The 18,209-nt window shown below is 47.5% G+C and overlaps 1 protein-coding gene across 3 annotated transcripts in view; it reads right to left on the bottom strand.

Moving 5' to 3' along the window:
- Positions 1–13,930: 13,930 nt before the first annotated feature.
- The window catches only part of LOC139228906 (paired box protein Pax-7), a 155,877-nt gene continuing 151,598 nt past the window's right edge, over positions 13,931–18,209 (bottom strand). For all 3 annotated transcript variants that reach the window (XM_070860406.1, XM_070860407.1, XM_070860408.1), the window contains one exon: positions 13,931–17,487. In XM_070860406.1, the coding sequence (XP_070716507.1) occupies positions 17,372–17,487 (116 nt within the window). In that variant the 3' untranslated portion in view covers positions 13,931–17,371. The remainder of the gene's footprint in view (positions 17,488–18,209) is intronic.

The raw sequence follows: 18,209 nt of genomic DNA, 5'->3' as shown, positions 1-18,209 counted from the left end.
TTTCTTTGAACACTTTCCTTTATTATAAGAACATAAGAAATAGGAGCAGGAGCAGGCCATTTGGCCCCTCGAGCCTGCTCCGCCATTCAATAAGATCATGGCTGATCTGATCCTGGCCTCAACTCCACTTCCCTGCCTGCTCCCCATAACCTTTGACCCCTTTATCGTTCAAAAATCTGTCTACCTCCACCTTAAATATATTCAATGACCCAGCCTCCACAGCTCTTTGGGGTAGAGAATTCCAAAGATTCACGACCCCCTGAGAGAAGAAATTCCTCCTCATTTCTGTTTTAAATGGGCGACCCCTTTTATTCTGAAACTATGCCCCCTAGTTCTAGATTCCCCACGAGGGGAACCATCCTCTCTGCATCCACCCTGTCAAGCCCCCTCAAAATCTTATATGTTTCAATAAGATCACCTCTCATTCTTCTGAACTCCAATGAGTGTAAGCCCAACCTGCTCAACCTTTCTTCATAAGTCAACCCCTTCATCTCAGGAATCAACCTCGTGAACCTTCTCTGAACTGCTTTCAATGCAAGTATATCCTTCCTTAAATAAGAAGACCAAAACTGTACGCAGTACTCCAGGTGTGGTCCTGTACAGTATAGTTGGAGCAGAACTTCCCTAATTTTATACTCCATCCCCCTTGCAATAAAGGCCAATGTTCCATTTGCCTTCCTGATTCCTTGCTGTACCTGCACAGTAACTTTTTGCATTTCATGTACAAGGACCTCCAGATCCCTCTGTACTGCAGCATTTTGTAATCGCTTCCCATTTAAATAATAATTAGCTTTTTTATTTTTCCAACCAAAGTGGATAACCTCACATTTATTAATTATAAAAATCTTGGAGATGGGGAAAAAAGACTGTTTAACTGGGTGGGGTGGTTGGAAGTCATGTGATGAGCCCTCAGAGCTTGAGCCCACAACCTTGAGGCACGAGTGCTACCATTGATCCAAGGCTGACGCTGGGCAGTCAGTATGCAGTGACTACAACAACAACAACTTGTATTTATATAGCGCCTTAACGTAGTAAAACATCCCAAGACATTTCACAGGCGTATTATGCGCTAAAAATGACACCAAGCAGCATAAGTAGAAATTAGCGCAGGTGACCAAAAGCTTGGTCAAAGAGGTATGTTTTAAGGAGTGTCTTGAAGGAGGAAAAAGAGGCGGAGAGGTTTAGGGAGGGAGCTCCAGAGTTTGGGGCCTAGGCAGCAGAAGGCACGGCCACCGATGATTCAGCGATTACAATCAGGGATGCTCAAGAGGTCAGAATTAGAGGAGCGCAGACATCTCGGAGGGGTGGTGGGGCTAGAGGAGATTACAGAGATAGGGAGGGATGAGGGCTTTGAAAATAAGGATGAGAATTTTGAAATCGAGGCATGGCTTAACTGGAAGCCAATGTAGGTCAGCGAGCACAGGGGTGAAGGGTGAACAAGACTTGGTGCGAGTTAGGACACGGGCTGCTGAGTTTTGGATCACCTCTAGTTTATGTAGGGTAGAATGTGGGTGGCTAGCCAGGAGTGTGTTGGAATAGTCAAGTCTAGAGGTAACAAAGGCATGGATGAGGGCTTCAGCAGCGGATGAGCCGAAGCAGGGGCGGAGATGGGCGATGTTACGGAGGTGACTAGATAACACGTTTGGATATTAAAAGCCTGTAGACTGTAGGAGGAGGTAAGGAACATTAGCAACAGCAGGAGGCTATTCAGAGCCTCGAGTTTGCTGGTGTGTACCTCAACTCCATTTACCCGCTTTCACTCCATATCCCTTGATACCCTTACCCAACAAAAATCTATCCATCTCGGTTTTAAAAACTCCAATTGACTCCCAGCACCCACAGCTTTTTGAGGGAAGAGAGTTCCAGATTTCCACTACCTTGAAGGCTGAGGGAGGTGAGGAGTTCGACAGCAATTGCAGTCTGGGGAACAAATGGATTAGAGAAGGAGAGAGGATGTTAATCAATCTCAGGCCAGAATTCTCCTCTTTGCAATGGTGTTCTGGTGGGGCCCACTGCTCCGACTCCTGGGTCGGGGTCACGGTGGGTTCCTTGTCGGGTTCCCATGACCAAGAAGGAGCCTGCAATTGCCCGTGAGGAACACCAGGTGGTGCTACAGCACCTGACGACAGGCCGACGGTCCTTAAAGGGGTAAAGAAGCCCAGAAGAGAGCATTGCTTTTAGGCCTCAGTAAGGGAAACTTCCTGTTTACGGTGTTGCCTACACATAGTGACCAGAGTGAACCTTAGCCCCAGGTGACCAGAACTACTCACCAAAACCCCAGTTCACCAGCGAATTGCACAGGATTAAATGAACCTGTTTCCGTTTGTAATCCAATGCTCTCCAGCTGTATCCCAGGATTTGATTAAATCCTGATTAATACGAGCATGACATTGCCGGGATAGGTTTAGTGAGCGGCTGATCATCACAATCAAATCTTTTCCCTTTGCTAAAGGATGCGTATCCTGCGTGCCCACATGTTTCACATTTCCTTCACCAACGTTCTGTACCTCACTTCCATCCTCTTTAAAATCCGTCCCTCCCAGGATCCTTGTGAAATCCATTAACTTCATAATCATCGCCTGCCCTCGCTGTTTGGTGCCTTCACTGAACATTACAATTTCACTAGAAATTGTATCATTATTGATTTAATAAAGAACAGATTATCTAGTCATTTATCGCTTTGCTGCTTGTGGGATCTTGCTGTGTGCAAATTGGCTGCCATATTTCCCACATTGCAACAGTGACCACATTTCCTGAAGTGCTTCATTGACTGCAAAGCGCTTTGGGACATCCTGAGGTTGTGAAAGGCGCTCTATAATTGCAAATTCTTTCTTGATCCATGTAATTGTGACCATTGTGTGGAGCAGGCGGCCCAGAACAGGCCCCACCTAGCACAACCTGCCAGCACAGTTAGTCTAATGCTCACCACCTTCTGCCTTGTCCTCTCCGGCTGCTCCTGATTCATGTTGTTTCTCTAATATTTTTTAACCGAACTTTAACCTTCTTTGAGACCTCATATGTAGAACCAAATAAATTACACCCCACTGGACAGGACTCATCATCCACTAGGCCAGTTAATCTGGTCACGTGTTTGTAGTAAACCCGGCTTTCTAACACTCGCCCTCTGACCCCTACACATGATACAGATTCTCGGGTCACATTGACTGGATCTGGTGTTCATCTACAGTCTTAACTTGAAGACTGACGCAAAGATTTAATTTAACACACCTGTCATTTGCTGGTCTCCTGTGATATTCCCACCTAACATCCCTCAGAGGGTCAATCTGAACTTAGCACTGCAGTCACCTCACACACTCACTACTTTTTAGGGGCTATTTGCCAATTATCTATCCTGCCACCCACCCCCCCCCCCACCCCCAACCCCCAACCCCGCCAAAGTTCCTGACTCTCCCTGGGGTAAAGTCAACACAGACACTGACTCTTCCTGGGGTACGGGTTCCACAGACACTGACTCTCCCTGGGGTACAGTTCCATAGACACTGACTGTCCCTGGGGTACAGATTCCACAGACACTGACTCTCCCTGGGGTACGGGTTCCAAAGACACTGACTGTCCCTGGGGTACAGATTCCACAGACACTGACTCTCCCTGGGGTACAGTTCCATAGACACTGACTGTCCCTGGGGTACGGGTTCTACAGACACTGACTCTCCCTGGGGTACGGGTTCCAAAGACACTGACTGTCCCTGGGGTACAGATTCCACAGACACTGACTCTCCCTGGGGTACAGTTCCATAGACACTGACTGTCCCTGGGGTACAGATTCCACAGACACTGACTCTCCCTGGGGTACGGGTTCTACAGACACTGACTCTCCCTGGGGTACGGGTTCCAAAGACACTGACTGTCCCTGGGGTACGGGTTCCACAGACACTGACTCTCCCTGGGGTACGGGTTCTACAGACACTGACTCTCCCTGGGGTACGGGTTCCACAGACACTGACTCTCCCTGGGGTACGGGTTCCACAGACACTGACTCTCCCTGGGGTACGGGTTCCACAGACACTGACTCTCCCTGGGGTACAGGTTCCACAGACACTGACTCTCCCTGGGGTACGGGTTCTACAGACACTGACTCTCACTGGGGTACGGGTCCCACAGACACTGACTCTCCCTGGGGTACGGGTTCCACAGACACTGACTCTCCCTGAGGTACGGGTTCCATGGGCACCGGCTGCCTTCTGGTGCCTATGACCACCACAGCTCGCACGGTTCCTGTCCATTATGTGTAAATGCTTATGGGGGGTGGGGGCGGCGAGTTCTTTGCTGATTTTCCTGCTACCCGCCACTCTTGCACCTGTCAATATTCCACCATCCGTATCTGTGGACGTTGTCTAAGCTTGGCAAAGACAATGGGGAACTGTGGGTCTGCAGGGTTAAGGAACTGTGCTACGTGCTGGAAGGGACCAGCCTGGCACCGCCAGTGACAGCAATCGTCAGCCCCACTCTCCTTCCTGCTTCCAGCTGCCAGCACCATAATCCAGCACAGGTTCACGACACAGGAAGAGCTCATTGTGTCTGAGCCTGCTCTTTGTTAGACCAATCCTAAACTAGTCCCACTGCCCACTCTCCGCCCCCCCCCCCCCCCCCACATAGCTATGTGTCTACTTCTTCAAATATTTATCCAACCTTCCCTTGAAAGATGTGTTGGTCTCTTCCTCAAATATTCCCTGTGGTAAATCATCCCATGCTCCAACAACCTGCTTTGTAAAGACATTTCTCCAAACCTCTCTCCTCACCATCTTAGAGGTAATTTTAACTTGATGAACCCTTGTCACTGACTCTCCAACCAGAGGTTTTTCCTATTCATTCAATCAAAACCCTGCATAATTTTAGAAAAACCTCTGTTAAACCTCCTCTTAGCCTTCTCCGCTTCAGACATGACCTATGGGGATGGTACAGTGGAGGGGAAGGCATCTCATGCAGCAGCTGTCAAGCAGGGGTCAGGTGCTGGCTGGTTCTGTCTCAGGTTCACAGCTGGTGCCTACACATTGGGTTCAGTTCCCTTCATTCTGGCCTGCCCCTCTCCTGCTTCAGTCTCGGCAAAGGCCTCCTATAGGCTGAGATGTCTTCCAAATGCTGCAATCATTTATGTCCCCCTATACTGCCACTTCCCTTTAATTGTCCACTTCCCTGTAAATTTCACTGACTCACAATTGGTGTGGTCCCTGCACCTATCCAAATCTACACATGGAGCCGGTACAGACTCGATGGGCCGAATGGCCTCCTTCTGTGCTGTACTATTCTACGATACTATAAAAGTTGAATTTGATTACATTACCATTCTGATTGGATTTGTACCAGTTCTTAATTACTTAGAATTGAATTGGACCACTCCATGAAATAACATCATTCTATCTCTATATTTTCAGCTTCTCTGTAATCATTACTCGTAAATAAATTAAATACTAATTTTAGCCTGAATGCAATGGTCTAACAGTGCAGTATTTACCACCTTTCAGAATGGGAGGATAATATGGTGGACATCCTGCCCGATCTCCACTACAATCGACTATAATTAAAGAGTAATTGGTGGTATCCTGCCACACTAACACACTCACTGCACACATGCATGAAGGTGTAAGTTTTAGATTTTAAGGAAGAACGAAGAAAGAAAGACTTAGATTTATATAGTGCCTTTCACGACCACCGGACGTCTCAAAGTGCTTTTCAGCCAATAAATTACTTTGGGTGTGTAGCCACTGTTGTAATGTAAGCAACGTGGCAGCCAATTTGTGCACAATCAAACTTCCATAATGAGCAATGTGATAATGTGATCATTTGAACTAGTGCCATGGGTTCTTATATGCCCACCTGAGAGAGCAGACAGAGCCTCAGTTTATCATCTCATCTGAAAAATAACACCTCTGACAGTGCAGCACTCCCTCAGCACTGCACTGGAGTATCAGCCTGAAGTTTATGCTGGAGTCACTGGAGTGGGGCTTAAATCCACAACCTTCAGAAGCAACAGAGCTACGGCTATCAGAGCTTCACTGGTGTTTGGAAATTTCCTGCCACAAGTTAGCAAACAATTGGCTTTTTTTTGTTTCAAAAATATTTTTAACACTTTAAAATTTGAATTGTGGCACCTGAACAAAAAGAACTATGGGAACGTCTCCCATCATCACATCAGCCATGCCAGATACTCAGATCGCAATTGTCCCAGCGCCGGGGAACATATTCTGATAGTGACTGTCCTACTGAACGTAAATAGATGTCAGTACATCACACAACACAGCACAGCACACCAAAACTGATGGAGCTGGAATCTAAACGAGGGGTTTGGGTGGTTTATATTTAGAATAACATATACCCGGGAGTGAGTTACAGGCTGAAGTTATGTCATAGGTCATGGAGTGAACCTTTCCTGGGCTTCTGGCTTACACTCTGATCCCTGACCTGCGATGCCCACACCATGTTAGTCAGATGTTTGCTGGATTTGTTTTTGTTGATGACCAATACTGACAGAATGCTTGTGTGCACGCACTCGCTGGCTCACCTTCCTTGGCCACTCGCTGAATAGTCACCTGGGGGCTGTGCCTTGAGCTGAGCCTCAAACCCCACATCCACCCCATGACCAGCCTGCCATTTCATTCACCCCCACCCCACCCCACCCAGAGCCCACCCCACCCCACACAGGGCCCACCCACTCAGGGCCCACCTCACCCCACCCAGAGCCCACCCCACCCCACACAGGGCCCACCCACTCAGGGCCCACCCCACCCAGGGCCCACCGCACCCTGATCCCACCCCACCCCACACAGGGCCCACCCACTCAGGGCCCACCCCACCCAGGGCCCACCTCACCCCACCCAGGGCCCACCCCACGCAGAGCCCACCCCACCCCATCCAGAGCTCACCCCACCCCACCCAGGGCCCACCTCACCCCACCCAGAGCCCACCCACCCAGGACCCACCCCACCCCACCCAGAACTCACCCCACCCCACCCAGGGCCCACCTCACCCCACCCAGAGCCCACCCACCCAGAGCCCACCCATCCAGAGCTCACCCCACCCCACCCAGAGCCCACCCACCCAGAGCTCACCCCACCAAAAAGTCTGCACGCACCATTCTCTTTTGCAACAGGCCTGTTTACCCATAGACAAAACCATTGGGAGGAATGAGGGTGATGAATCGCATCTGAAGTTTGATGGCTGAGGTTATGAACCCTCGTAGTCCTACTCCAAATTCCAGTTTGATGCTAAGTCACAAATGACGTCCTATGTAACTGTGACTCTGGTAAGCTATCCCTCCTAATCCTTCTCGACCTGCCTGTAGCCTTTGACATGGTTGACCACAACATCCTCTTCTAATACCTCTTCTCCGTTGTCCAGCTGGGTGGAACTGCCCTTCGCTGATTTCATTCCTTTTTCTCCAGTCACAGCCAGAGAATCTGCAGCAATGGCTTCTCTTCCCTCTCCTGCTATCTTTGCAGTTCCCCAATGATCTCGCCGTGGCTCTCTCCTATTTCTCATCTACATGCTGTCCTTCGGCAACATCATCCGAAAACACATCAGGGTTCCACATGTACGCTGACGATACCCAGCTCTCCCACCACCACCTCTCTCGAGCACGCCACTGCTTATGTGCTCACCTGACCGGCCTTCCACCTTGCATCCTCCGTAAACTTGAGCTCAACTAAGATTCTGCTGCCCGTACCCTAACTCACACCAAGTCCTGTTCACCCATCCCCCCTGTGCTCGCTGACCTATATTGGCTTCCAGTTAAGCAACACCTCCATTTAAAAATTTTCACCCTTGTTTGCAAATCCCTCCATGACCTCACCCCTCCTTATCTCTGTCGCCTCCTCCAGCTCTACAACCCCCCCCCGCCCACCCTGAGATATCGAGATATCTGCACTCCTCCAATTCTGGCCTCTTACCATCCCTGATTTTAATCGCTCCAGCATTGGTGGCTTTGCCTTCAGCTGCCCAGGCCCTAAGCTTTGGAATTCCCTCTGTAAACCTCTCCTCCTCGCTACCTCTCTTTCATCCTTTAAGACGCTCCTTAAAACCTACCTCCTCTGCCTTAATATCTCCTTATGTGGCTCGATGTCAAATTTTGTTTGATAATGTTCCTGTGAAGCACATTAGGACATGTTACTACGTTAAAGGCGCTATATAAATGCAAGTTGTTGTTGTTGGTAAAGGGGCTATATAAATTGTTGCTGTTGTTGTTCACTCCCCTGTGCACACATTATGCCATAACCTCATTAACCTCATTAACCTCCACTGGCCCCCAGGTTCACCTTCACCCCTCTTCATGTGCCCACTCCATCCTACTGCTGAAATCTTCTGAAACCTTGTCCCAGCTTGCACCATCCACTCAGCCAGCTGGCCTCTTTTTGTCACTGCCTGAAAATCTCAACACCGTCAAAAATCCCCAGAAACTTCTCTCACTGATCCAACATTTCCACCCGACCATCTCTCCAGCCTCCCCTCGGTGGCCAGAACTCTGTCCGTAATGTGCTTGGACTTTGCCTCCGAGATCTCTGCGCTCCTCCAATTCTGGCACCTTGCGCATCCTCGATTTTCATCGTTCCACCATTGGTGGTCGTGCCTTCAGCTGCTTGGGCCCTAAACTGGAATTCCCTCTCTAAACCTCTCTGCCTCTCTACCTTTCTCTCCTCCTTTCAGACACTCCTTAAAACTTAATTCTTTGATTTGCTCTAATGGCTCCTTATGTAGCTTGGTGTCAAATTTTGTCTGCTAACCCTCCTGTGGGATGTTTAACTATGTTAAAGGTGCTATATTAATGCAAGTTATTGTTGTTGTATCAGCACTCTGAGGCTTGCAGTGATGCTGATTGTGTATGGAGTCTATGGTTGACCAACAGGAGGCAACATGCTCTGAGCACCAAGAATGCTGCAGAGCATCTGCTGCATGTTGGGATTTAACAGTCCTGAGCCATTTAGGGTGGAGGTTTCTTGAGCAACCTGTAGGGGTTAGTGGGGAGCTCTTGTCAATCTCACACACCGTAAGAGCATGACCTTTCACAGTGTCGATGACATTATCAGTTGCTTTATGATAAGTGCAGGATTTCCTCCAACCCTTGGGCAGCTGGCTCCCACCACAGACAATGAGGTTCCAAACAGCATGTTCCGATAGCTTGAAGTGCTCCGAAAACACAGCGTCAGTTTCCACATGTACGCTGATGACACTCAGCTCTACCTTACTACCATTTCTCACGACCTCTCCACGATTTCTAAATTGTCAGACATCTAGTTCTGGATGAACAGAAATGTTCTCCAATTGAATATTGGGAAGACTGAAGCCATTGTTTTCAGTTCCCACCACAAACTCAGTTCCCTAGCCACTGACTCCTTCCCTCTCCCCAACTTCTGTCTGAGGCTGAACCAGACTGTTCGCAACCTTGGTGTCATATTTTACCCTGAAATGAGCTTTCAACCAGATATCCGAAGCATTACTAAGACTGCCTATTTCCACCTCTGTAACATCGCCCGTCTCCACCCTTGCTTCAGCTGATTCGCTGCTGAAGCCCTCATCCATGCCTTTGTTACCTCTAGACTTGATTATACCAATGCACTCCTGGCTGGCCGCCTGCATTCTACCCTATATAAACTAGAGGTGATCCAAAATTCTGCTGCCTGTGTCCTAACTCGCACCAAGTCCCACTCACCCATCACCCCTGTGCTCGTTGACCTACATTGGCTCCCGGTTAAGCAGCACCTCGATTTCAAAATTCTCGTCCTTATTTTCAATTCCCTCCATGGCCTCGCCCCTCCTTATCTCAGTCATCTCCTCCAGCCCCACAACCCCACAAGATGTCTGCGCCACTCTATTTCTGCCCTCTTGAGCATCCCCGATTATAATCGCTCAATCATTGGTGGCCATGCTGTCTGTTGCCGAGGCCCCAAGCTCTGGAACTTCCTGGCTAAACCTCTCCGCCTCTCTACCTCTCTTTCCTCCTTCAAGACACTCCATAAAACTTTGACTCAGCTTTTGGTCACCTGCTTAATTTTTACTAATGCGCCTCATCAAATGTTTTATCTCATAATACCCCTGGGATGTTTCACTGTTAAAAGCGCTATATAAATGCAAATTGTTGTTGTTGCTTGGCAGTCTTTCCCCTTTATCCCTATCTAGTCTTCCAATTTTATCTTGCCTTATCTTCCCTCCCTCCCCTGGCCATGGCTCAGTGGGAAGCACTCTCGTCTCTGAGCCTAGAAGGTTGTGGGTTCAAACTTTGCTTCAGAGACTTGAGCACAAAAATCTAGGCTGACACTCCAGTGCTGCACTGTCAGAGGTGCCGTCTTTTGGATGGGACGTTAAACCGAGACCCCATCTGCTGGATGTAAAAGATCCCACAGCACTATTTCGAAGAAGAGCAGGGGAGTTTTCCTTGGTGACCTGGCCTCAACCAACATCACTAAAACAGATTCTCTGGTCATTATGGGCAGAGAAATCAAAGGTAAAAATCAAAAAGGGCCACATTACAACATCATTCTAAAAGGACAAAGAATGTTAAAAAAAAACAAGCCTGAAGGCTCTGTGTCTCAATGCGAGGAGCATTCGTAATAAGGTGGATGAATTGACTACGCAGACAGCTGTTAACGGATATGATGTAATTGGGATTACGGAGAGATGGCTCCAAGGTGACCAAGGCTGGGAACTCAACATCCAGGGGTAGTCAATATACAGGAAGGATAGACAGAAAGGAAAAGGAGGTGGGGTAGCGTTGCTGGTTAAAGAGGAGATTAATGCAAGTAAAGAAGGGCATTAGTTTGGATGATGTGGAATCTGCATGGGTAGAGCTGCGGAACACCAAAGGGAGGAAATTGCTAGTGGGAGTTGCACCAAACAATAGTAGTGAGGTTGGGGGTGGCATCAAACAGGAAATTAGGGATGCATGCAATAAAGGTACAGCAGTTATCATGGGTGACTTTAATCTCCATATAGATTGGGCTAAACAAACTGGTAGCAATACGGTGAAGGAGCATTTCCTGGAGTGTATAAGGGATGGTTTTCTAGACCAATATGTTGAGGAACTAACTAGAGAGCTGGCCATCCTAAACTGGGTGTTATGTAATGAGAGAGGATTAATTAGTAATCTTGTTGTGCGAGGCCCCTTGGGGAAGAGTGACCATAATATGGTACAATTCTTCATTAAGATGGAGAGTGACACAGTTAATTCAGAGACTAGGATCCTGAACTTAAAGAAAGGTAACTTCGATGGTATGAGATGTGAATTGGCTAGGATAGACTGGCGAATGATACTTAAAGGGTTGACGGTGGATAGGCAATGGCAGACATTTAAAGATCACATGGATGAACTTCAACAATAGTACATCCCTGTCTGGCATAAAAATAAAATGGGGAAGGTGGCTCAACCGTGGCTAACAAGGGAAATTAGGGATAGTGTTAAATCCAAGGAAGAGGCATATAAATTGGCCAGTAAAAGCAGCAAACCTGAGGACTGGAAGAAATTTTGAATTCAGCAGAGGAGGACAAAGGGTTTAATTAGGAGGGGGAAAATAGGGTAAGCTTGTAGGGAACATAAAAACTGACTGCTAAAGCTTCTATACATATGTGAAGAGAAAAAGATTAGTGAAGACAAATGTAGGTCCCTTGCAGTTAGAATCAGGTGAATTTATAATGAGGAACAAAGAAATGGCAGACCAATTGAACAAATACTTTGGTTCTGTCTTTACTAAGGAAGACACAAATAACCTTCCGGAAATACTAGGGGACCGAGGGGCTAGCGAGAAAGAGGAACTGAAGGAAATCCTTATTAGTCAGGAAATTGTGTTAGGGAAATTGATGAGATTGAAGGCCAATAAATCCTCAGGGCCTGATAGTCTGCATCCCAGAGTACTTAAGGAAGTGGCCCTAGAAATAGTGGATGCATTGGTGGTCATTTTCCAATATTCTATAGATGCTGAATCAGTTCCGATGGATTTGAGGGTAGCTAATGTAACGCCAATTTTTAAAAAAGGAGGGAGAGAGAAAACAGAGAATTATAGACCGGTTAGCCTGACATCAGTAGTGGGGAAAATGTTGGAATCAATTATTAAAGATGTAATAGCAGCGTATTTGGAAAGCAGTGACAGGATCGGTCCAAATCAGCATGGATTTATGAAAGGGAAATCATGCTTGACAAATCTAGAATTTTTTGACGATGTAACTAGTAGAGTGGACAAGGGAGAACCAGTGGATGTGGTGCATTTGGACTTTCAAAAGGCTTTTGAAAGTCCAAATACAAGAGATTAGTGTGCAAAATTAAAGCACATAGTATTGGGGGTAATGTATTGACATGGATCGAGAACTGGTTGGCAGACAGGAAGCAAAGAGTAGAAATAAATGGGTCCTTTTCAGAATGGCAGACAGTGACTAGTGGGGTACCGTACGGTTTGGTGCTGGGACCCCAACTATTTACAATATGCATTAATGATTTAGACGAAGGAATTGAATGTAATATCTCCAAGTTTGCTGATGGGTGGCAGTGTGAGCTGTGAGGAGGACGCTAAGAGGCTGCAGGGTGACTTGGACAGGTTAGGTGAGTGGGCAAATGCATGGCAGATGCGGTATAATGTAGATAAATGTGAGGTTATCCACTTTGGTGGCAAAAAACAGGAAGGCAGAATATTATCTGAATGGTGACAGATTAGGAAAAGGGGAGGAGCAACGAGACCTGGTACATCAGTCATTGAAAGTTGACATGCAGGTACAGCAGGCAGTGAAGAAGGCAAATGGCATGTTGGCCTTCATTGCAAGAGGAATTGAGTACAGGAGCAGGGAGGTCTTACTACAGTTGTACAGGGCCTTGGTGAGGCCACACCTTGAATATTGTGTTCAGTTTTGGTCTCCTAATCTGAGGAAGGGCATTCTTGCTGTTGAGGGAGTGCAGCGAAGGTTCACCAGACTGATTCCCAGGATGGCAGGACTGACATATGAAGAAAGATTGAATCGACTAGGCTTAAATCCACTGGAATTTAGAAGAATGAGTGGGGATCTCATAGAAACATATAAAATTCTGACGGGATTGGACAGATTAGATGCAGGAAGAATGTTTCCGATGTTGGGGAAGTCCAGAACCAAGGGTCATAGTCTAAGGATAAGGGATAAGCCACTTAGGACCGAGATGAGGAGAAAGTTTTTCACTCAGAGAATTGTGAACCTGTGGAATTCTCTACCACAGAAAATTGTTGAAGCCAGTTCATTGGATATATTCAAAAGGGAGTTAGATGTGGCCCTTACGGCTAAAGGGATCAGGGGGTATGGAGAGAAAGCAAGAATGGGGTACTGAAGTTGCATGATCAGCCATGATCATATTGAATGGTGGTGCAGTCTCGAAGGGCCGAATGGCCTACACCTGTACCTATTTTCTATGTTTCTATTATCACATTGCTGTTTGTGGGAGCTTGCTGTGCGCAAGTTGGCTGCCGTGTTTCCTACATTACAACAGTGACTACACTTCAAAAAGTACTTCAGTGGCTGTAAAGAGCTTTGGGACGTCCTGATGTTGTGAAAGGCGCTATATAAATGCAAGTCTTTCTTTCCTTGAATTTTTATTCAATTTTGTTCCTCTCTGTTCTGCCAACTCCTTCCCTCTGTCTTTCCTTCTTCCTTTGATCTACAGGCTTTAATCCCCAAGATTGGTGTCACTTATTCCCTACTTTTTGATTTATCTGACATTCCTTCAAGCTTGGTGCACTTTGGGCCTTGGGCACTTGTCTGCGTTTTAATAAAGCCAACCCCTGCATCTCATGAAACCCTGCGATTGAACCTTGCTTCCTTCCTGTACTTGTAGCCTTCTACCTTCAGTCTTGCTTTCTCTGGCGGGACAGGGACTCGGTGTTGGAGATGGATAGTCACACACACACACACACGTACTCCTGGTGCTGGCTAGTTTCAGTTAACTTTTAATGAGATAACAATTATAGCAGGTTACAAAGCCAGACATCTACTGACTGTATGTAAATGCGAGTACAGGTTCCCATCTACTCTATAATTAACAACGTAGCAGAATAAATTATGCAGTGGTTTTATATACACACATGCTCAATCAAATTATAAGAAACAAGTACAGAAGCTAGGAGACTTATTGGGACAGGGGTCAGGGAAGGGAGGTGGGTTGAAGGGTCTGTTAATGGTACAAGGATGAGCTAGACTGCCATTTAATGGAAATATAAGGTGCTTTTGAGTGTAACAATGAGGCTTTAGATATGACATTTCTGTACGACCTGCTTTTTCATCAAAGTTACTTTCAGGTGTAGCTGCCAGTCAGCTGCGTAGACCGCTATTCCAGTTGGATTTTACTGTCCACTGCATCCTCCACCCACCCCAGATTTAACCCATGAAGCACTGCACTAAAGGTCGCTCGCCAACCCTCCAGGATTGTCGGAGTCTCCAGGAATGAAATTAATCTCCAGGACACTGCTGTAAGCAGCACCCGGGGAGAAATATCACAGCGGGGGTAGAAACGTGTGTGTTTTGTTCACTTTCTTTTAACACTTTTGTTTATTTATAAACATATTGGAGATCGGGAAAGAAGGCTGTTTGACCGAGTGGGTCAGATGTAGGCGGGAGGTCATGTGATGAAATCTCCGGGTGGGCAGCCAGAGTTGGCCACCTCAGACCGCGCTGGTGTTTATTTGGTTATTTGTGTTTTGTTCTTTTATATTCCTCCCTCTAACCCCAACTCAATAATAAAATCTCAGTTACAACTCGAGGGGAAGTAGTCCACAAAAGCTCTTTGTTTTGGGGCGCATGTTGTTAACTCAATGAGGATTTGGACGGCCAAGTGTGGGACTGGGTTTGACCCCGCAGTCAATAGCTCGTCTCAGCCAAGAGGCAGTGGGGAAGGGGTCAGAGGAACGAAGCAACAAGAGGAGGCCATTTAGCCCCTCAATGTTCTGCCATTCACTGAGATCATGGGGGCGGGTGGGTGGTGATACCAGCATCTCCCTTTTATAGTGTTATTTTTAGAAAAGGATACCTGATTTGTGAATTTAAACAGTGGGAATAATAATTTTGTTTTGGATATCAATCAACTTATTGGGTCCTTTTAATCAAATTGATTTATGAATTTGTCATGGAGAAAGTACCTGTAACCATGTCACCATGGCAGGTAAATGGGATGCAGGCCTAAACTTAATGATCAGTGTCCTCCATAATAGGGGCTACAATTGGCCTCAAAGCCCTGAGCTGGGAGGGGGGAGGGGACGACGAATGAGCTGGCATTTTCCCACTCCTGATCGCTACCCAGCGAGACCCCTGTTTGGGAATTCTGAATGTTGCTGAGGTCAGGGTTGAATTTGAGTTGTGGTGGCCCTGGGTACCAAATGCCCTGCTCAATGTTGGCACAGGAAGAGCGGGCACAGGGTGGCGTGACAGGGAAGCTGCTGGTGTCAACAAGGGGGACTTCAGGAGAGGAGGTGAGAACGCTGCCTTGTCTTGTCACAGCTCGGGGTTTTCTGGGAATGAAAGCCTCGCCCGGGAGAGGGCACCGGGTTTCAGACAGCACCGAATATTTCCGTTAAATACAGTCAGGACAGAAATGGGATTTTTTTTTTTAAATTCTTGTGACGAGTCTACAATACAAGTTACAGCATAGATGGGAGGGGAGGGGGGGGGGAAGAGGGGATTGTGGGGGGGGGGGGGGAGAGAAAGAGTTATTCAGTATCTAACATGCCAAGAATGTCTATAGAATATCGGTAAAGTTCTGTCCAATGTTTTTTTTTAATTACAGTAAAATGCACGGAACCCAACTTCCTGCGACGGAAGATAAAAATCCTTCCTTGTTTCAGCACCCGGAGAAGTGGAAAAGGACAGGCTGAGAGTTTCTCCGAGTTACAGTACATTATGAAGCAGTGACCGTGGTCCCCAGGAGAGGCTGGATCCATCATAACTGAGCGGAAATGGACAATGGAGGAATGTGATCTCGAACGGTCTGGAAGGGAAGGAGAGGGTCCGAGCGAGAGCAGGGCTGGGCTGTGAGGAGACATTTACGCTAAAATGTCTTCATTCCGTTGGAGCAGTCTGTGTTCAGAGCATTCGATGTGGCAGCGTCCAGATCGCTTCTCCCTCTTGCTGAGATTCAAAGTCCTCCCAGGACCAGCCGACATTCCCGGTGTGCGTAATGGGGAAAACAAAACCCTCCTTCTGAGTTCATTTATTAAAGCAAATTGTTCTCGGAACTGCCAACTGGAGATGAGAAACACCACGAGTATTTCATTCCGGAATCAGGAATGTGGAACAGAGACAGAGTCGAGCCCAGATCCAGATTTAAACAGTGTGACTGACTCCAGGCCACTGACAGTGGGCCCGCTCTCAAAAAATACACAGAAGTCTTTTAGAAACAAACTACAGGACAATTCAGTGCCAATCTGCTATACACTCACTTATATAAACAGTATAACCCTTGCTGATCAATGCTGGAATGTTTGTGTATACTTTGAATCGCCTCCGACCGTTAATAACTGACACTTTGTACAAATCAAGAGATGAAAATTTGTTTGAATAAATCACACACACACGTTACTTTCCCTTCCAACCCCCGCAACCAAATGCAGAGCTGTTCCATCTTGCATTGGTCACAGGTCCTGCAAAAACAGGCTCCTTAATATCTGGCGCTTTTAAACTCAGTCTGGGTTTTTTTTTCTCCTCCCCTTCTTTTCAGAGAAAATCTTTCCTTTCCAAAAAAAAGTGTTTAAACTTCTGTGCGGTCTAGTTGGAATGGTTGCCGAGGCGGTGTATGAGTGGGCGAAGCCGCTGCTGACACGCCTCGCCCACGCGTTAGACTTGGGTCGCCGGCCGGAGCCTCTCTGCTTCTCCCGCGCGATGTTGAGGTGCCGAGAGTTTTTCCCCCGAGTGTTCCGGTCTGGAGTGTGAGCTTTTCCCTCTGTGCGCTCGGGTGGATCCGCCCAGCGGGTGCAGCCAGCCCGCGGCCCACGCTGGTTGTCTCACTGTGCCCATAACCAGGGCCCGGCCTCCTCCTCTCGCCACAGGGTCTCGCTGCCCTCCGTGGGGTCAGTCTCTCACAGGGCAAAGCGGCATTGACATTTCAACCCCCCCAAAAAATACACGTGTTACAAACCATCGAAGGAGCTGTACAGTTTTACAGGGGCAATTCTAGACCGTAAGCATCAAGGCCTGGATCAGAAAACACGTGGCGGCTGGTCGGCCTGAGGGTGCGGCACAGGAAGTTCGAGAACGGAGTCCAAGCTCTCCTCTAGAATTGCCCCACCATGTCCCAGCCCCAGTTTGAGCCGTTCATCTCTCTCTCTCTCTCTCTCACACACACACACACACACACCAGGCGACTGTTTTTCTCTCTCGTGTTGTTTTTTTTGTTTTGCTCCGGGAGTTTCGCGGTCCCGGGACGCCCTCAATAAGCTTGTCCCGTCTCGACCTGCAGCAACCCCAGAACAGCGGAGTGCTCGCTCAACTTCATCCGCCTCTGTGTGGACAGGCTCACGTTCTTGGTCAGGTAGTCGACCGCACCTGGGATTAAAAAAAACACACACAATCCAACAGGGTAAATAAACGCAAATCTCTCTGTCTGTCTCTCCTCATTGTTACTCCTTCACCCCCCCCCCCCCGCTTCAACAATAACAGAAACATAGAAAACTTGCATTTATATAGCACCTTTAACGTAGTAAAATGTCCCAAGGCGCAGCACAACAGCGTAAATCAGACAAACATTTGACTCCGAGCCACATAAGGCGATATTAGGCCAGACTTCCAAAAGCTTGGTTAAAGAGGTAGGTTTTAAGGAACGTCTTAAAGGAGGAGAGAGAGGCGGAGGTTTAAGGAGGGAATTCCAAAGCCTAGGATCTAGACTGATGAAGGCATGGCCGCCAATGGTGGGGCAAAAGGAATGGGGGATGTAAAGAGACTAGAATTTGAGGAATGCAGAGATCTCACACAGGATATACGGCACAGAAACAGGCCATTCGGCCCAACCAGTCCATGCTGGCATTTATGCTCCACTCGAGCCTGCTCCCGTCTTTCCTCATCTAAATCTATCAGCATCACCCTCTATTCCCTTCTCCCTCATATGCTTCTCTAGCCTCCCCTTAAATGCATCTATACTATTCGCTTCAACCACTCCCTGTGGCAGCAAGTTCCACATTCTCACCATTCGTTGAGTAAAGAAGTTTCTTCTGAATTCCCTACTGGAAGCTTGTAAGGGGCTACAGAGATAGGGAGAGGCGAGGCCATGG

This window comes from Pristiophorus japonicus, chromosome 18 (assembly GCF_044704955.1).
Source record: "Pristiophorus japonicus isolate sPriJap1 chromosome 18, sPriJap1.hap1, whole genome shotgun sequence".
Lineage (NCBI taxonomy): Eukaryota > Metazoa > Chordata > Chondrichthyes > Pristiophoridae > Pristiophorus > Pristiophorus japonicus.
Note: the sequence above shows the minus strand (reverse complement) of the source record. Positions and strands in the feature narration are given on the sequence as shown.